Below are 21194 nucleotides of genomic sequence, written 5' to 3'. Positions count from 1 at the left end.
TAATATCAATGACTAACATCGCCCACTTCGGTTTACCTTGTTAAGTCCACGCTGGAACAGGAACAGAACCTGAGTCAGACACATTACCTCTGTGAATAGTAAGACGCCCATTTATGCAGCCTCACGCAGTTTCAAGTCTTTCCAGTCCCAGGGTAAGTTATAGCAAGAGGGATGGTTGGGAGAATAGGAATTTGGCAGCCAAAACTCCAGACTGAAGTAGGCATCCCCCCAACATGACATCATCTGCCTCCTTCCCTGCCACACACCTACCTGATCAGTTATCAACTCTACTTTCAGAGTAACATGAACTTCAGGTCCCAGGCTTTCTGAGGATTGTCCAGAGCCTAGGAGAGGTGCACCCCCAACTCAGTGCTTCTCTGGCTTCCTATCATCCTTCCTGTCACCACCCAGCTCCTCCAAGCCTGTGACTCGGTGCTTGATGGATCTGATCCCACAGCTGAACACAAGCCTACGACCACAAACACCAAAAGGACTGGACTCTGACAGCTAAGCACTGACCAGATGCAGGGGCTCTCAATGACTCTTCCTAAGCCAGCACAACAACCTCTAGGCCGAATGGCCTTCTGAGCCAGCTCTCCTTCTTTGGGCTGGGAACACAGGCACCTGAGCTCCCTGACACCACATCACACACACATACACACACAGCTGCCATGGAAAAGCAAAGATGGTGTACACATGCCCCATGCCATCCCACATCCCACTCAGGCCACTTCAGTTATACCCCAGTTCCTCTCTGTGTAATCAAAGGACTGGTCCCAGAAAGGACGCAGTCAAGTCCGAGCTCACTGACAGCATCACACGGGTTCAGACACATACATAGGCTGCTCCAAGACCAGATCACAGCCCACGGTTGTGCTGGGAAGGGCCTCTGACCATGCACTGGTAGCTCCTGGAACCAGGCAGGCACCTTCCCGTGGGTCACTCTCCCATCCTGCAGAGGAAAATCATATAAGACCTCCAAGCCACTTGAGTTAAAGTCTCCATTTTATTTTTTACAAAAAATCCAACGTAAGACCATTGTGCTCATGACTGGGAAAGGGGTGGGTGGGGTGGGTGGACATGGCATGGGTATCAGAGAGCTCCCCCCTTCTGAACGTCGCTGCTGCCAACAGGAGCTCCCGAGCACACGCACAGGCAGGCGGCGCCTGGAAAGGACCTGCTGCTTCGGTGCTTGGCCTGCACCGACAGAGGACCAGTGCACGGGTGCAGAAGCTCAGAATGCTGCTGAGCACCTTGGGGAAGCTCCCCCTCATGCGGGCGCCTCTCTCGGTGAAGAGCAGAGCGGCCAGCTAGAGGGCGCGCATGCGCTGGGCCCTGGGAGCAACGGCGGCAACAGGTGTTAGTGGGACAGTGAGGAAGCCCACAAGCATTTGGGGGCTCGTCCCCAGGTGAGTCAATAAGGTGGCACAGATGACATATGGGTTCCCACAGTGACTGATCAGCAATAAAGGCGTTCTAAGCCTGGACCTGGGCCTCTCTCGGCTCCACCCTATAAAGCAAGTCCTCTGGGCACCTAACCAAGCTCCTGAAAGCTTGGAGTGCCCTGCCTCCCTGCTGTGACAAGTGTCCTTTAAGAACAGGGCCAGTGTCCACTGGAGCCTTCCCGCCAGAGTCCCTCAAGTCAGTGTCCCATTCAGGTCCTGCTTGTCCCTGTGATGTCATCCATCCTCTCAGACACTCCACCAGTGCTCCACCGCAGGGCCCGGCCTGCTCGTCCCTGCCAGGCCCATCAGAGGCAGTCTAGGGATTCCTCACATTAAGAGAGACAAGATAAAAATAGCAGCCACATATATAGCTCAAAACACCACACTCTTTGGCTTCCCAAAGGGAAGAAGGCTACTGCTAAAAGGAAGAAAGTCCACAGTTGAAGGAAGGGTAGTTAGGATGCAGGGGCCTGGACCCCTTGGCTGGTTGCTGAGCAGCAGCAAGGAGCCACATCAGCAGAGGAACTAGAAGACGCCAGGGGGACAAAGTCTGGAAGACAGAGTCCTGGTCCCCGTCTGCTCACGGGGAGAGTCCCTTAGGCTAAGTGGCCCTACAGGCGGTTTTAGCTACAGGACAGAGCCTGGCTTCAAAATGATACTTGTAGAGAACCCATCTGGTGCAGGCAGCTCAGGGAGGCTGCAGCCCCGGGAGGAGCACAGCACGTCGAGGGCCGGGGAAGGTGGGGCTGGTTAAGGCATGTGCGTGCCCAGGACAGACCTGAGCTTCCGTTCAGTCAGTTGTGGGGAACCTCCTGGACCCAACTTCACTGGAGGAGAGTAGGGTCCAGAAATATGGTAGAGGTCATGGGCTAAATCCCTGCCAAACGCCACTAATACCTTCTTTGGTTCCCCTACTGCTGCCACCACCAAAAAATTTTTAGAAATTAGCTTACTTCTTTTTCAGCCCAGTGAACAGGATTGAAACCCCGAGTGGAAAGTGGTCATGTGGGTGGGGTGTGAACGCCTGTTCAGTTTCAGGCTGGATTTGACGTCACCTCAAAAATCCTGTCCTCCCATCGAGCTGCTACACACCAAACCTCATGGGGTCTTGGAACCAACCCAGCGTTAGGGACCCAATGGCTACAGGATGGAGGTCCAGAGAGGGGTGGGGGGGAGGTGAATTTCACCAACTTATCATCCCAAGGCAGGTGCCTTGCTGAGAGACTGCCCGGCCAGCCGGGTGGGGACCACAAAGGATGCTCACTTGTTCTGCGCTTGTTCAGAGTAGGCCGACCTGCAACCACTCAGACCACACGTCAAGTGCAGCCCGCCAGGCTTCTGTTCTCTTACCCAGAGACCTTCAGCAAAGTCTGCAGTCAAAGCACAGCAATGTCTTTAAAAGGAAGGTTGAACAAAAAGAGCTGCCTGGGGGGGGGGTTCTCTCCGCAGGTCTCGGTCCTTCCTCAGTCTTCGCTCTCCAACAGGGGAGAGGCTGGGTGGGCCCTCAAACCCACCAAGCCCCACACACGGGGAAGCTCAGCTGCCCCCAAGGGTGCAGGTGTCCCAGTGAGTCCTGGAGCGAGAGGACAAGCTGAGCTACACAGCGCTGGTTGGCACAGAAAGGGCGGAGGAACGAGCCGACGTGTCTTATCTGGTGCCAGACCCGTAAGGGGGCCCCGCCACCCTTTTCTGTTTCTGCGCACAGAGGCCCCTGGGGAGGACAGAGATGACCTGTGAGGATGAGCCAGATACCACAAGGCCAGGATCCATCTCCGCCAAAACACAGACCACGCAGTGAGAGGGGCAGAAATATCAAACTTCCCCTCGAGTATATATAGATGTATATGTGTGTGTGTGCACGTATATATATATATATATATACACACATGCACATACATATATACACACACATATGTATATCTACACACACTATATAAATAAGCCTTGAATGGCAAATCTGAAACTTTTCCTTTTTAAATAATAATAATAATAGCGGTTAGTGAATTGAAAAACCACAAACCAGCTCTCCTGGGCTTATGAACTGCGTGAGTGACTCTCCAGAGTCCCCGTGGTCCTCAGTGTAAGCTATCATCAGTGCCCTGTGTGGGGAACCCCGGTGTCCTGGACCAGGGTTCCGGGCCCAGTGTGGCCGACTTCGAGAGAAAGGCGGCTCTCCCTTCCTCCCAGCAGAGGGTCTGGGCCACCCCCCCGGCCCCTTGGGCACCCCCGAGGTCCTGCAGTGTCTGGGGACCTCAGGAGCCGCCCCCCTCACTCTGCTCATCCTCTCCCTACAGGTGCAAGGCTCCTAGATGAACTTGAAGCACTTGGTCTTGTCGTGGGGCAGGCGGGTCTTGAAGAGCACAGAGTCCACCCGGAATTGCGTGTACAGAAGGGGCATGTAGCCGTACACTTTGACAAAGAAGTTGATACACTTGTGCCGCTCATGGAAGTGCGAGTCGTCGTGTGACAGAGCCTGGGGGCAGCCTGGACATCTGAACGTCCACCGTGAGGTCACCTGGGAGCAGAGAAGAGACAGAGTGTGAGTTATGGGTGCTGACACGAGAGAGACCCCACAGCTTCACCAAGCAACCCCACAGCTGCCCTCACTCATGCACCAAGTCAGGAGCCAAGCCCAGGGCTCTCTTCCTGCCACACGTATATCTACAATGTAAGGACGAGCTCTCCTAATGGCCCATAGGTAAGATACCAAAGCGTAAAATGTTAAAGTCACTCATCTCAGTAACTCTACTTCTAGTATCTGTCTTGGCTGCATAGCAAGATGTAGGTATAAAGTTCATCAACATTTTTAATAGCAAAATTCTGGAAAACTACCCATCAAAAAGAGACTATTTAAATAATGATAAAATAGGATATATCCATTAAAAAAAGTGTTTAAGAAAGCTATGTTTTCAGACATGGGAAAGTGGTCATATTATAATTTAGTAGTTGTTATGATGATGAAATTTCAAGCAATTAGAAAAGTATGTGGAATAATATATCAGCCTCAGCATCAATACATGGCAGATTTCACAAACCCCTCTCGCCCCAGATTCCCTGAATATGCAGGATGAAATACAGAAACCATCTCTTAAGTATATGGATGAGCTTATAATGAAAACAATGAAATGAAATATAATGAAAGAAATGAAATCCTCAGAGGCCAAAGTAATGAAAAGGCCCAAATCCTGGGAAATAGACAGGAGCTTTGGTTTTTAAGAGGCCGGGGAGGGAATAGTCATGCAATCAGATTGAAGACTTTCTTTTCTTTTTTAAATTTTATTTTATAATGATTTTTATTTTTTCCATTATAGCCAGTTTACAGTGTTCTGTCAATTTGCTACTGTACGGCAAAGTGACCCAGTCACACATACATGTATACATTCTTTTTTCTCACATTATCATTTCTCCATCATAAGTGACTAGGCATAATTCCCAGTGCTACACAGCAGGATCTCATTGCTTATCCATTCCAAAGGCAACAGTTTGCATCTATTAACTCCAAATTCCCAGTCCATGCCACACCCTCCCCCTCGGCAAGCACAAGTCTGTTCTCCATGAGACTGGAGACTTTTTGAAACCCTGGGAGCCAAAGGCTGTGTGCACACAGGAGGAAGCCCCACAACGAGAGATGGTGAGGCAACGTTTCCTTCTCAGTCTGAGCTCCAAGTGGAGGCAGAAACATCACCTCTGGCAATTTATACCCACACGCTGGCCCTCACACATCTGAGGCTAGAGTTTATGTCACCTGTGTGGCCTGAAAAGCCCCAACATGCTAATTTAACAGGTCTCAAGTAGCTAGTGAGCCCAGGCACATGGAAGAAGCAAGTGCAATCCCTGCCATGTGAAAACTCAGGCCTCAAAGAAGTGAAATGGAGTTCCCGTCGTGGTGCAGTGGTTAACGAATCCGACTAGGAACCATGAGGTTGCAGGTTCGGTCCCTGCCCTTGCTCAGTGGGTTAATGATCCGGCGTTGCCATGAGCTGTGGTGTAGGTTGCAGACGCGGCTCGGATCCCGAGTTGCTGTGGCTCTGGTGTAGGCTGGTGGCTACAGCTCCGATTCGACCCCTAGCCTGGGAATCTCCATATGCCGTGGGAGCGGCCCAAGAAATGGCAAAAAGACAAAAAAAAAAAAAAAAGGGAAACCCCAAAGAATACGATCTCACAATCAATCATTAAAAAAACAGATGAGGAGTTCCCGTCGTGGCGCAGTGGTTAACGAATCCGACTAGGAACCATGAGGTTGCGGGTTCAGTCCCTGCCCTTGCTCAGTGGGTTAACGATCCGACGCGGCTCGGATCCCACGTTGCTGTGGCTCTGGCGTAGGCTGGCAGCTACAGCTCCGATTGGACCCCTAGCCCGGGAAACTTCACATGCCATAGGGGCGGCCCAAGAAATGGTAAAAAAAAAAGACAAAAAGAAAAAAAAAAAAAAAAAAGCAGATGAGACAAATGAAGGAAGATCTGCAGAAACAAACAATGAAATCAGATCCCTTAAATACTGCAAAGCAGCAGGATTATCAGACAGTGACTTACAACAATAAATGTGTATCATATGTATGATAAAATTTTAAAAGATTATTCAAAGTTTGATGAAAAAAGACTATCACAAAAGTGCTAGCGGATATGAAAAGAAAAAAAGAATGAGAGAAATGCAAAGTATATTAAACTTACTGTGGTAATCATCTCATGATGGTTTTAAGCCAAATCACTATGCTACACACCTTAAACTTATACATTGCTGCTTGTCAAATGCATCACAATAAAACTGGAAGGAAAAATACTGAATTAAATCAGATACTCAATGGATGGTGAAGAAGAAAATTAGTCATGAAAAGTGTACTCAAATTATTACCCAGAACGGAATATATTCGAAAAAAAACATTAAAGAAACATAAAAGCAAGATTAAGAGATATGGAAAGAGACACTGTATGATTTCACTTATACAAAGTTCAAAACTGATCCTGGAACAGAAAACAGCTGTCATTCCCCTTTCTGCCCCGAGCCTCACCCTCTGCCCCCAGGGACCCGGCACGGGCTCTGAGTTGCCTGATTCCTGGGGAGGCGGAGTGGAAGAGACTTAGGTTCTCAGGGTTTAACGCTCCCTGTTACTCTAGCTGGGAGGTGTAGGCATAGAGGTGAGCGCTCGGGGGCAGGAGGGCAGATGCAGAAATCTGGGAGGAGGTGGACCAATCAGGCCAGGTCAGCAGAACACACACATTTCCCCACATGCCCCTCAGTCTCCTTCTGTGCTGGGCTCTAAATGGGCCTTTGGAATCTGTCACCTGCTCTGCCCAGGTCTGCTCAAGCCCCCTTGTGGAACATGTTTTGTATTTGTCCTTGTTTACCAAAGACCAAACAGTGGTGCGAAGGCAGTCTTATTCCCCCACCTCTGCAGTTAGTGGGAATCTGGAGAAGGGAACTGAAGGTCAGAGACTGGTCCAGGGCTTTCCTGTGTCTCAGCCGCAGAGGAACTATACAGCCAAGCTCTCTGTGGGCCAGCGGTACCTGTCAGGTGAGGGCCTTTGCAGAGAGCATCTCTCTCTTAAGGGCTCATCAGGAATAGGTGGAACTTGTCTGGCTTCTTTCCATGAGTGTGGCCTGTGCCCTACACAGGGTCAGCAGGGAGATGCTCTGGAAGAATAAGGGAACTAAGAGTTCCCAACCCTAGGCTTGAGGGCATAGTTTTCTCACATATGGCTCTGTGTTATATTTTGTATTATTCTGCTACCTGATCATTCTAGTTTAAAAAAGACTGAGGAAAAACTTAAGGAAATCTGAATAAAGGATAAATTTTGGTAAAGTAAAATGTATCAATACTGATTCATTAATTAGGACAAACGAATCATGCTGATATAAGATATTACTTAACAGGGGAAATTGTATGGGGATATATGGGAATTCTGTGCCGTCTTCACAACTTCTCTATAAATCAATCTAAGTTTTTTAGGGCCGCACCCGTGGCATATGGAGGTTCCCAGGCTAGGGGTCGAATCAGAGCTGCAGCTGCTGGTCTCTACCAGAGCCACAGTAACTCGGGATCTGAGCCGCATCTGCAACCTACACCACAGCTCACGGCAACGCTGAATCCTTAACCCACAGAGTGAGGCCAGGGATTGAACCCGAATCTTCATGGATACAAGTCAGGTTCATTACTGCTGGCCACAACGGGAACTCCAAAATCAATCTATTTTAATATAAAAAGTTTATTTGAAAGGCAAGCCAGAGTGTTTAGGGATGCATACTTAGGTCATAAAAGTATAAAGAAAAACAGCGACATGTATACCACTAAAGACATGACTGGGACATGACTGGAAACTGCACTCATTTCCCAGGACTGCTCTAACAAATTACCACAAATTCAGTGACTTAAAAAAAAACAGTCATTTGGAAGCCCTTTGAGACACAGCAGGGTTAAGGATCCAGCACTGCTGCAGCGGTGGTGCAGGTCACAACTATGGCACAGGTTTGATCCCTGGCCCAGGAACTTACACATGCTGCGGGTGTGGCCAAAACAACAAGAAAAACAAAAACAAAAAACCAGAAACTTTTCCCCTACAGTTCTGGAGGCTGCAGTCTGAAATCAAGGTGTCAGCCTCTCTGAAGGCTCTAGGACACAATCCGTTCCACGCCTTACCCTTGCTTCCTGTGCTGCCAGCAGTCCTTGGCTTGTAGGTCCATCACCCCACCCTCTGCATCCCTCCCCTCAGTGTCTGTGTCTCTGTGTCTCTTCTTATAAGGACATCAGTCACACTGGCTGAGTATGACCTACTGTACTACAACTTCATCTCAACTTGATTATATCTGCAAAGACCCTACTGCCAAATAAGGTCACATTCAAGGTAACAGGGGTTAGGACTTGAACATATCTTTTGGGAGGTCACAATAAACAGGCTGCTCTCTGGCCTCCAACCTTTTATGTCCTTCCCCCATGCAAAGTATATTCATCGCAGCATGTCTTAAAGGTCTTAACTCACTCTAGGATCAACACTAAGTCCCAAATCTCATCTAATATAATCAATCCAGAAAGTCCCAAATCTCATCTAAATCACCTAAACTGGATATGATGAAGACTCTGGATATGGTCCATCCCGGGAGAAAATCCCTCTCCATCTGTGGACAGGTAAAAACCCAGAGAACAAATTATCAACCCCAACAATACAATGGTGGGACATGCACATGACAGACATTCCATTTCAAAAGAGAGAAACAGAAGAGAAAAGGGGGCCGTGGGTCCTAAACATGTCCAAAACCCAGCAGAGCAAATCCCATTAGAATCCAAGACCTGAGAGTAACCCTCTCTGTCCTCCTGGGCTGTGGAGGCAGCAGCCCAGAGGAGGTAGCCTTGCCCTATGGAACCAAGGAGATGGTGGTTCTGGCTCTGGGCCCTTGGTGACAGCTGCAGCTTGGCTGGCAGAGCCATTCTTCCCATCACCTGAAGTAAATAGCACATTAGCAGCCAATTAGCTCTGCCATCCCATTTCCTGGCTGGTGGAACCCCAAGAGTTTGACAGCTCTCCTTCATTTCATCCTGTCTCTGTCCCCTTCTGTTTAAGTGTGCAGTGTTTCGGAGCCCTGGAAGTTGGAAGTCAGAAATCAAGGAGTTGGCAGGGCGAAGTGCTCCCTGAAGACTCCGGGGAAACGGGTTCTACGCCTTTCTCTCTGGGGCTCACTGGCTCATACACATGGAACTCAGAGCTCTTCCTCCACCACCACACAGGGTTCTTCCTGTGTGTCTGTCTCTGGGTCTGTCTCCACGTCTCCTATCAGGACACCAGCCATACATGTCCTGTAAGGGCTCACCCTACTCCATTCTGGCTTCATTTCAACTACTTACAATTAAGATTACATTCACAGGTTCTAGGGTCAGGATTCACACGTACATTTTGCGGGGGGTGGGGGTGGGGGACACTATTCAACCCACAACACCAATTAAAATGGGGGATGAGGAAGGAGGTTGTGATTGGGAAGGGCTGGGGGTTGTGACTGCAGGAGCTTCCGGGGTCCTGACGCCCCATGTTTAATGGGTTGTTTACATGAGCATTATATTTCACAATTTAAAAGTTTGAAAAACGATAAATAAAGAAATTTCTTTTCTTTTTTTTTTTTTTTCGGTCTTTTTGCCTTTTCTAGGGCCGCTTCCACGGCATATGGAGGTTCCCAGGCTAGGGGTCGAATTGGAGCTACAGCCGCCAGCCTACGCCTAAACCACAGCAATGCGGGATCCGAGCCGCATCTGCAACTTACACCACAGCTCACGGCAACATCGGATCCTTAACCCACTGAGCAAGGCCAGGGATAGAACCTGCAACCTCATGGTTCCTAGTCGGATTCGTTAAGCACTGTGCCACGACAGGAACTCCAAGAAATTTCTGCAACTGCTAAAGAATTTCTGTAGCCACTAAAGAAACTGAATCTGCAGTTTAGTACCTTCCCAAAAGGGTATGCAAAGCCCCAAAAGATAGCAAAGTTGAGTTCTACCAAGTCTTCTGGAAAAGATAATTCTAATTGTGCAAACATTCTGCCATAAAACAGAAAAAAAAAAGTGGGGAGAACATGGCCTAACTCATATAATGAAACTTGTTACAATTTTTATACCAAAACAAGAAATAAATAATATTAGTAGGAAAAATTATAGGCTCACTTACTCATGAACACTGATTCAGGTTTTCTAAACAAAATACTAGAAAACCAAATCCAGAAATTTATTTATGAAAAGGATTGTGACCAAATGTGTTTATCCAAAGAAAGTATGAATGCTAACATAAGAGATCAAAGACAATGGATAATTGGAAATGCACTTGATAATATTAGACAATCATTCATAATATTCTTAGAAAACCAGGAATCGAAAGAAACTTCAATACCCTAAAAGGTAAAGCAAATATCACATCTAATAGCATATTATTTAAAGCATTCCTTTAAAATCAGAAATAAAACCAAGATGCCCCCTTGTCACCATTTCTATTCAATGCTGTATCAGAGGACCTGGCTACAACAGTGAGAAAAAATAAAATGGCTTTTGAGGGTTGGAAAGGAAGAAATAAAACAGTTCTCTGTATGAGGAATATATGACAGTCAATATAGAAAACCCGTATTGTATAAATAAAGCATTTTGCTGTACACCTGAAACTAACACAACATTGTATATCAACTATATTTCAATTTTTAAAAACCCTGTATCAATCAAAATTTTAAAAGTTTTAGCAAGTTTCCTAGATATAAGAAACAAAAAGAAATAGTTCTGTATTATAACAATGAAATAAAATACAATTTTTGGAAAATAACCATTTATAATAACAAAATATATAGAGTACCTAGAAATAAATCTAACAAAAGACTTCAAAGACCTCTATTAGAAAATTATTCTGGAACTTTGTAGCTTTATATAGTATTCAATATTTTTGTTTTGTTTTTGTCTTTTTTGCCATTTCTAGGCCTGTTTCCGGGATCCGAGCTGAGCTGCGACCCACACCACAGCTCACTGCAACTCGGGACCTTAACCCACTGAGCAAGGCCAGGGATGGAACCCGCAACCTCATAGTTCCCAGTCGGATTCGTTAACCACTGCGCCACCACAGGAACTCCTAGTATTCAATATTTTTAAAGATATCAATTTTCCCCATTTCACCTATTCTATCAAAATCCCAATTCTGTGTGTGTATGTCTGTCTTGACAAGCTTATGATCCCAAAATTTATGTGGGAGAAGAAAGGGCCGAGAATAGGCAAGACATTCCTGAAGTATAAGATTAAGGTAGAGACGATTTGTCTTAGTGGATATAAAAAAATAATTCTGAAGATATGACGATTAATGTGGTTTTGGCACATGAACAAATTGGACCAAAAGACCAGAATAAAGAATCCTTAAACAGGATTTTCCATGGCACAGTGGAAACAAATCTGACTAGGAACCATGAGGTTGTGGGTTCGATCCCTGGACTCACTCAGTGAGTTAAGGACCCGGCGTTGTCGTGAGCTGTGGTGTAGGTCGCAGAAGTGACTCGGATCTGGCGCTGCTGTGGCTGTGGTGTTAAGTCAGCAGCAACAGCTACAGCTCCGATTGGACCCCTAGCCTGGGAACCTCCACCAGTCACAGGTGCAGTCCTAAAAATACAAAAGACCAAAAAAAAAAAAAAAAAAAAGAATCCTTAAACATACCCATGTATGTACATTTGATCAATGACAGACCAGCACTGCAGATCACAGAATATAGATGACCTAAATATGCAATGAACACTACTGATGAGACAAAAATGAAACTGGAACTTTATCTCATATCATACACAAACATCACTTCCAGAAGGATTAATGATTTCGACACAAGAGGGCAAAACCTAAAGCTTTTAGAAGGACAGCATCTTTAGGACTTTGGGGCAATGAAAATTAGTAAACTATGGTTACAAGTATCAACACTGACTATGCTCACAGATTGAGTTTTTTAAAAGCTAAATGCAGGAGTTCCTGTCGTGGCACAGTGGGTTCGATCCCTGGCCTTGCTCAGTGGGTTAAGGATCCCGCATTGCTGTGAGCTGTGGTGTGTGTTGCAGACATGGCTCAGATCCCATGTTGCTGTGGCTCTGGTGTAGGCTGGTGGCCACAGCTCCGATTCGACCCCTAGCCTGGGAACCTCCATATGCCATGGGAGCGGCTCAAGAAATGGCAAAAAGACAAAAAAAATAAAAAGAAGAATATAACAAATAAGCAAACCCATTGGTTTTGCCGAATATTGACATTTTGCTCTGTTTCAGATTACATACATATTTTTCTTCCTCTGTCTTTTTTTAAAGAAACAAAACATTACAAATTGTGCCTCCCTCCCTTCTTCCTTTCCTGCTAGGTCATGGGGAACATGACCTTCAATTATACTTGATAAAACCAAACTTTCTTCAAATTAGATGTCCCAATATACATAACCACCAGCCCTACAACATCCGCAATTTCTATACATCCTTACTAACATTTGGTACTATTACACTGTCAATTTTGTCCATTTGATGGGTATAAACTACATCCCATTGTTTAAACTTACATTTCCCTGATTATTACAGCAGGTAATAATCACATGTTTATTAGTCCTCTGGGTTTCCATTTCATCAAACTACTTTTTTATATACTCAACTAACATATGGAGTTCTTTTTTCTCATTTGGAAATTCCTTATTCTGGTTATTGTCACTTATTGGCACTATAAATGTCACAATCTGTGGGCACAGTTATGTTGAACAAAGTTTTGAATTTTAATATATTCAAGCCAATCAATCTTTTCCTCTATATTTTGCACTTGTTTCTTAATATATTTCTCTGTCTATAATGACAAAAATACTTCTGAACTTTTCATTAGAAGTTTTAAATCTTTATATTCACACTTGGTTTATTAATCCATCTGGAATTTTACTTTGTGTATGGTAAGAGGTGTATTTTTTTTTATATAGAAAACCAATCATCCCAGCATTTGTAGATGCCACCTTTATCATATACCAAGCTTCCACAGAGGTGTGGGTCTGTGTCTGGACTCTGCTGTGTACCACTGGTTTATCTGTCAAGCCCTGTGCCAATATTACCTGGTCCTAATCATGTATTTTATGACTCTGTCATGATTTCTGATGAGGCAAGTTCCCATCTTCTTCACTAGCGTCTTGGCTTTTCTCGTCTTTTACCTTTTAATACAAATTTGAGGATCTGTCTGTCAAGTTCCAAACCAAATTAAACCAAATCAAGTATCTTAACAGGATTTTGATTAGAATAACACTGACATTTTGATTTGGGGAAAACCAGTATCTTGATGATATGAATGTGGATGTGGTCTCTATTTCCATTTATTTAACCTTATCTTACTATGGACTTGAATGAGGATCTTCTTTAACTTTTTTCCCCCCAGAAACCTCTACATACACACTCGTGACATGTAGAGGTTCCTGGGCCAGAGATCAATTCGTGCTGCATTTGTAACCTGTGCACAGCTCTGGCAATGCTGGACTCTTAACCTGCTGCACCACAGGGGAACTTCCTTGAATGGGGATCTTTCATGATTAAGTGTAATGTTTGCTGTAGTATTCATGCTTTCAATGGTCTGGAAATTCTCATATTTTTCAAGATTGCCCATCCTTGATTTTGTGTTAAGACTTTCTCCTTATAGCCTCCATGTCTCTTAACTGCTCTTATTTTTCCATCTCCTTATAACTCAATACTTCATCAGAAATTTCTTCAGATTTACCTTCAAGATCATTAATTTTTTTCTTTAGCTATATCTTATCTTTTTATCCCATTCACAGAGATTTTCATTTTAATAACTATAATTTTCATTTCCAATTGTTCTATTTAGGTCTTTCAAATTTACTTGTTCTTTTTTCTTTATGAATATGACTATCTTTTCCTGAATAATTTTAAAGTTATTTTTATTATTATAAATTAAGAAAAAAAAATTGAATGGCCCATCATGTTCACTGTGGCTAAAAAGCAATCATCACATACAGCCAATATCGGCCATCAAAAGTCAAGTCTTTGGAGGAGTTCCCATCGTGGCACAGCAGAAACAAATCCAACTAGTACCCATGAGGATGGGAGTTCGATCCCCAGCCTCATTCAGTGGGTTAAGGATCCAGCATTGCCGTGAACTGTGGTACAGGCCGCAGGCAGAAGTCAGATGTAGCATTGCTATGACTGTGGTGTAGGCCAGCAGCTACAGCTCTGATTCGACCCCTAGACTGGGAACCTCCATTTGCCGAGGGTGCGGCCCTAAAAAGACAAAAAAAGAAAAAAGAAAAGAAAAAAAAAAAAAAAAGAAGAAGAAGCCAGATTTCTGGAGCTGAAATTGAGGAAGGATCATAATCACAGGCCAGGGCTCCCAGGGACAGTCACCTCAGAGCCAAAACGCTGAGGAAGTCATAACCCTCACAGAACCACCAGTCCCCTTCTTTGCCTCCTGCTCACCAGCAGCTCTGTAGAGCCCTTTTGGTTTACAGTCAACAACCAGTGACTTACTACTCTTCCCACAGCTTTCACAGAAGCAGGAGACGGATGTCAACAATTTAATTAAACAGCATCTACATCAAGTATTCTCCCTGTACCTAAAAATCTTCCTCATCTCGGATGCCAGCACTCAACCTCCGGGGGAAACACCCCCTAACCTGCAAATGACTCCACTGTGGCACAAAGAAGTTATTTTATACTGTTGTTTTCACTGAAGCAGTAGTTTCCAAATAAGTATTTTTAATTATGTAACTCATCAGTAAAAAACTTTGAGACTGCAAACCCCAGTGTATGTAGTTAAATATATGTTTATACTTTACATAATAAAACATACAAAAATTAAGAAGAATAAAGTAACAACTATACTATAAACTGAAGTGTGAACATTTACTTAAGCAGTATCATGAGTATTTCACATGGGAACATTCCGGGTAACTCAGTTGGACTAAGAGAGGTTATGCTCAGTAATGCTAAGGAAAATCCCTAATAGATATTGAGAACTTACGCAACATTAGTATTAAGGCACTTACTTATGAATCCTCTCTCTGCTTCCTTATGCCCTAAGCTATCTATCTTCTCAATGTTTTCTTGGTGACTTTTGCGGGGGCGGGGGGGGGGGTGCTGACCACAGCATATGGAGTTCCCAGGCCAGGGATCAGAGCCAAGCCACAGTTGTGACCTAAGCCGCAGCTGTGGCAATGCTGGAGCCTTAACCCACTGTGCCAGGCCAGGAATCGAACCTGTGACCCAGCACTCTCAAGATGCTGATCCCATTGCGCCACAGTGGGAACTCCTCTTTGTAACTTTTTAATCCTTTATTCTGTATGAAACCTATTTACATTCTGTATTTTTCTCTTCCTCAAGAAGATAACAGTACATTATTCAAACAATAATATGAAATTAACTCCCTGTTGTTTATTTAGTCAATACTGTTAGGATATTAACACTATTAAAATACTGCTATCATATAAAACAGTCATACCTTCCTAATTATAACAAGGGAAGGGACAGTGAAAAGTTGAAGTATTTAAAGCAAAAAATAATTACTATTTTATTACATAAAATAGTATGTATCTGATAATACTAAAAGTAGGTAAATTAATGAAAATAATTAGTTCAAACTGGTTCTATAATATGAAGTAAACAAATGGACTCAATTTGAAGGAATTAACTCAGAATTTGAAAATAGGCTCAATTTATTGAGCTTTTGATTTTAAAAAGTCATCCTGATTTTGATTTGAACTCTCCTTATATTTCCAAAAGATCAAGAAAATTCACAGAGGATACTTATTCAAGTTTTCACTTGGGAAATTTGTACGATGTATATACCATGTACACATTATTTCCATCTTACTCTCTACACTGAAGAGACATTTAACTAATGAAACACTGGCCTAATAATAACAAACACACTTCAATGATGATGAAAAATTCATCATGTCTGTGAGTACTTCAGGTGACTGATGGTATTATTAGGTACCTAATTACTCAGATACTTTAAGTTTTCATGGATAATGTCTTCTGATCTACTAGGGAGGTATAAACAGAAAGTATGTATCTTGGCTGAAGTCCAGTCCGTGACTACACAAGAAAGGATATATAAAAAATAGAAAATTGTACCCATCATTAATTTCTAAGACTCTTGCCTCCCTACCTTAAAGTTTCCAAAGAAGTGTACTTTTCATTGTTTAGTATCAGATCTACCACTGTATCTGGAAAGCATGCTTTTTTATATAAAAATATCATTATCATTCACAGTTAAACCCACACAATTTGGTGTATTATTTTGCTAATTATTCTTTTGTGAGGCTTTAGCAGAAGGCTAAGAAATCAAAGAAACCATGGGGAAATCAGGAGTTAAGTTATAACCCTGAGCCACACTTGGGAAAAGGTTGGAATGGGAATAAAGAATGCATAAGGCTCCAAAGCTTTTCTGTTTTCCTCTGTTAGGCTTTGTTGCATGGACACCACTCTTGCTTACCACTAAGATATAGTTTATCATTATTAATACAAGCTAGTGGTTACTCAGTCTAGAGCTTACTTTCAAAATGTAAGAAGAATGAAATATGCACCCAATTATTATTTACTCATAACATTCATAACACCCATGCAGGTAAATTTATTATTTTATAAAATTAAATAATACGCCTTTTTGACAATAACCTAAAGATATCAGGTGTGAATCTATAACAAATAGTGACAGCATAATCATAATTCTATTAATTTGGTTTTGGTTTTTTGTTTTGTTTTGTTTTTTCTTTTTTTAGCCAATCTGCGGCAAATGGAGTTCCAGGGCCAGGGATCAGATCCGAGACACAGTTGCTACCGAGGCCGCAGCTATAGCAAGGCCAGATCCTTTAACCCACTGTACCTGAGATCGAACCTGCGTCCTGGTGCTGCAGAGATGCTGCAGCTCCCCTTGAGCAGTAGCAAGAACTCCAAATACTATTAATTTGAAGCGACAGATTCTTTTTTTTTTTTTTTTTAATTTTCCCACTGTACAGCAAGGGGATCAAGTTATCCTTACATGTATACATTACAATTACAGATTCTTTAGTACTAATTGTTACAAGGCCTTTACCAGCCCTACCCTAACCCTTACCACAAGAGCTTTCACTTGCCTGAATCTGCAGCAGTGACAGAGAAGGTAATGGAACTGGTCTTTCTGTGTACTTAGTATGAAATTAGTATATTCTTCTGGTCAAATCTATTTTGCAACTCAAAAACAGAATTCAAATCTCTAGAATTCTGAGGGTACTTCTCCTCTTGAGTAAAGACCTTACAAAATAGTTATGTGCCAGGCACTACCCTCAGAGCTTTACACGCCTTAACTCAGAAATTCTAAAATTTTTTTGTCATGGATACCACCCTCAGTCTGGCTTGGTGATCTGGCGAAGTCTGTGGACTTCTCCCTAGAATGCTTTTTTTTTTTTGTCTTTTGTCTTTTTTGTTGTTGTTGTTGTTGTTATTGTTGCTATTTCTTGGGCCGCTCCCGCGGCATATGGAGGTTCCTAGGCTAGGGGTTGAATCGGAGCTGTAGCCACCGGCCTACGCCAGAGCCACAGCAACTCGGGATCCGAGCCGCGTCTGCAACCTACACCACAGCTCACGGCAACGCCAGATCGTTAACCCACTGAGCAAGGGCAGGGATCGAACCCGCAACCTCATGGTTCCTAGTCGGATTCGTTAACCACTGCGCCACGACGGGAACTCCTAGAATGCTTTTAAATACATAAAACAAACACTTGAGATTATAAAGGGAAATACATTATACTGAAATACAGTAATATATGTGCCCCTTTACTATTTTATCCTAAGTAACAAGGTCTAGGAGAAAGTTAACAACCACTGTAATTTCAAAGCAGGTAATAAACATAAACAATACCTCAAGATGTGGCAACAAGTTAATGTGACATGAAAAACGTGTGAGTTCTAGTAGTAACAAATCACAGTTACTTATGAATTACAGCCTGCTTCATAACTGATAAAAACGCTAAATTCAAATTCATGATTTGTGAAAATTAAAGATGTATTATTTTTTCCCATTCAAGTTCCAAACTCTCTGAATTCTACCCATTTACATTTTAGGAGTAAAGAGCCCCTGTATTAACAGCTCATTTAACCCTAAGATGATTCTATTTCGTTGGTGGTGTCATGACCCCCACTCACAGATAAGGACTCTGAGATCTGGAGAGTTACGTACTGCACTACTTCAGAATGAGTGAATAAAGTATGCATGCAACTTCGGTCCTATAAGCATTGGGAGCCTCACCTTGATGGGGGGTTTCCGAGTGATGTGGGAGACGAGGAAATTCATGGCAATGTCCTCACAGTTGATGTATTCATCCACCATATCTCGGATGGCCTGGGGCATCACGTAAGAATACAGGTAGGCATAATACTGTCAGGGGTAGAAAAAGAGTCACATACTTTGTTAGAGGCCACAGTTCTTTGGCTTTCAGCAAAAATATGCATGGGACTGTTGGCAAGTGTGTTGTAGGGAGCTGGGTGTGGCAATCGCTGGAAGTACTACTGGGAGTTGGGTGCAGGGATGCTCAACATCCTGCAAGGCAGATCTTCTGCAATGAAGAGTTATCCCATTCAAACTGCCATTATCGCCCCTTTTGAGAATCAAAATTTTATGTAATCTCCGTGGCACCATATTAATTCTACAAGAAAATAAAGATTTATCACACTAGGACAGACACTAATGAACAGCACTCTTTCTCTTTGACAAAGGCAATAACGAATAAGTGAGGAGGAGCCTGGTGATCTTCTCAGGCCTCAGTAAGCCACTGACCCATGAAACATCTGATCCCTCAGCCCTTCACTTCTCACTATTGCCACCGGCTACTTTCTGCTCCAAGTCACCAGCATCTTTTGCCTGCATTATCCATAGTCTCCTAAATGCTCTCCCTGCTGCCATACTTTCTTCCCTACAGTCCATTCTCAGCACAGCAGAGCAACCGTATTAAAACAAACGTTAAGTTCAATGGAACACATCCCTCCTTTACTCCAAATCCTTCAATGGTTTCTCATCTCACTCAGATTAAAAGCCTAAATTCTTAAAAGGCGCTCTAAGAGTGTGTGCTGCTCACACCTGCCAATAAATGTCAACTGCTAAATTTTGTAGGGTTTTGTAAGACTAGGAACTTTGTGAGCTTATTATGAAAAATGGACATTATTTAAAATATCATTATATATACTTAAAATTAAGTAAGTTATATATTAAAAGCCAAAACATACCTAAAGCTCATCATTTCTTTTTTTTTCTTTTTACAGCCACACCTGTGGCATATGGAAGTTCCAGACTAGGGGTCGAATCAGAGCTGCAGTCAGGCTATGCCACAGCCACAGCAACACTAGATCTGAGCCGCATCTGCGACCTACACCTCAGCTTGTGGCAATGCTGGATCCTTAAGCCACTGGCAGAGACCAGGGGATGTAATCCTCATCCTCATGGACAGTATGTCGTGTTCTTAACTGACTGAGCCACAACAGGAACTCTTAAAGCTCATCATTTCTTAATTTTACATTTTACAATTATTTACTACACTTCACTGTCATCTTGAGGTTATTTATGTCTATTATCTGTATGGTGAAAATACTATATAACCAGCACATAACTGCTCATCTCTTTCCAACTCCATCTTCAGTGACTCATGTTGATAATATGAACTCAGCCATTGTAAGACTATTTATACCACAGATATGGGCAAGTGCCATAAAACAGGGCAGGTGTTAACTGAGATGTGTTGTAATATGCTGATGATGAATGAACAGGTGAGGTGTCCAATAAAACTGATTTGTATATTTTATTACTTTAAACAGTAAAATCTATATAGCAAAATAACAATTACAAAGTTTTTGCACCACGAGTGGTTTGCTGGTTATCCTGTGGCAAAGTACTGAAGAAATGATGAACTTAAAAGATGAGTTACAGTTTTACTTTACAAAAAGATGGATGATTAAAATCTGTTGACCCTTAGGAGTTCCAACTGTGGCACAATGGGATCAGTGACACCTTGGGAGTGCTGGGACGCAGGTTCAATTCCCGGCCTGGCACAGTGGGTTGAGGATCCAGCATTGCTGCAGCTCTAGTTTAGGTTGCAACTACAGCTCTGATCTGATCCCTGGCCTGAAAATTCTACATTCAATGGGGTGGCCAAAAAAGAAAAAATAAATAAATAAAATCTGTTGACCCTTCAAAATGACCAGTGGCTGTTATTAGTATGCTAATGAGAATGTTTATTAATTAAATATAATGCATAACTTTACGAAGGGAAAGGTGATGTTATAACAAGAAAAAAGACAGAACTGCCTTAAAAATATATGGAGAAAGCATTATGGAAACAAATGTTTAAAGGCATTTCCACTGTTATGGGATTATGTCAAAAATCATTTAAAAAAAAATTTATGTAATCTGTTTAAAAATCCTCTAAATGAGGAGTTCCTGCTGTGGTGTAGTGGGTTAAAAGATCCAGTGTTGCCACAGCTGTGGTATAGGTTGCAGCTATGGCTCAGATTCAATCCTTGGCCCAGGAACTGCCAAACGCCACAGGTGAGGCCAAAAAAAAGGGGGGGGGGAGAAAAATCTTCCAAACAAAAAGTTTCAGTGAATTTAGAACCTACTCTAAAATATAAAAACATAACATCTTCTCATTAGTTTGCTAAAAAAACTGAATGACATCATCAAAGATGGAAATCTAGTCCAATTTCAACAAAATGCTACAAAACTGGTGGGTAAGTATCACAACTTAGGAAGCAGGAGAATAAAGTATTTCTTCCAGGGACAGTGATTAAAACCAAGTATTGGAAATATGCTTCATTTAGAAAAAGACCTCTGACTTGCCATAATACAGTGTCAAGTCAAGATTTTCAAAAACAATACAGCACATTCAGTCATACTGCTTTCACTAAAAATCAAGAATTTAGTCAAGTAAATTCTCTTGTGGTTCAGTGGAATAAGGATCCAGCATTTCTGCTTCTGTGGCACAGGCCCAATCCCTGGCCCAGGAACTTCCACATGCCAAGGCTACAGCAAAAAAAAAAACAAAAAAAGTTTAAAAAAGAAAAAAGGATGTAGTGAAAATATTATTTTAAAATGTCATTTTTATCTCAAACTTATAAAAATGTCTGTAAGTATAGTTGTATACATATTATAATTTATAAATAAATATACATATCTGTGAGACACCAAAAATTTTTATTGTCAGGCACTTGTTATTAAAAAACTCAGAGTTTCCATTGAGGTGCAGCAGAAACAAATCCAACTAGGAACCA

At 42.9% G+C, this 21194-nt stretch overlaps 1 protein-coding gene across 3 annotated transcripts in view; it reads right to left on the bottom strand.

Annotated features, from left to right (window-relative positions):
* Positions 988-21194, bottom strand: part of EXTL3 (exostosin like glycosyltransferase 3) — a 125998-nt gene continuing 105791 nt past the window's right edge. For all 3 annotated transcript variants that reach the window (XM_021074090.1, XM_021074088.1, XM_021074089.1), the window contains exons 6-7: positions 18184-18312; positions 988-3960 (exon numbers count right to left, since the gene is read on the bottom strand). In XM_021074090.1, the coding sequence (XP_020929749.1) occupies positions 3751-3960; positions 18184-18312 (339 nt within the window). In that variant the 3' untranslated portion in view covers positions 988-3750. The remainder of the gene's footprint in view (positions 3961-18183; positions 18313-21194) is intronic.

This window comes from Sus scrofa, chromosome 14, assembly GCF_000003025.6.
Source record: "Sus scrofa isolate TJ Tabasco breed Duroc chromosome 14, Sscrofa11.1, whole genome shotgun sequence".
NCBI classification, from domain to species: domain Eukaryota; kingdom Metazoa; phylum Chordata; class Mammalia; order Artiodactyla; family Suidae; genus Sus; species Sus scrofa.
This window is presented reverse-complemented; position numbering and strand designations above follow the sequence as displayed.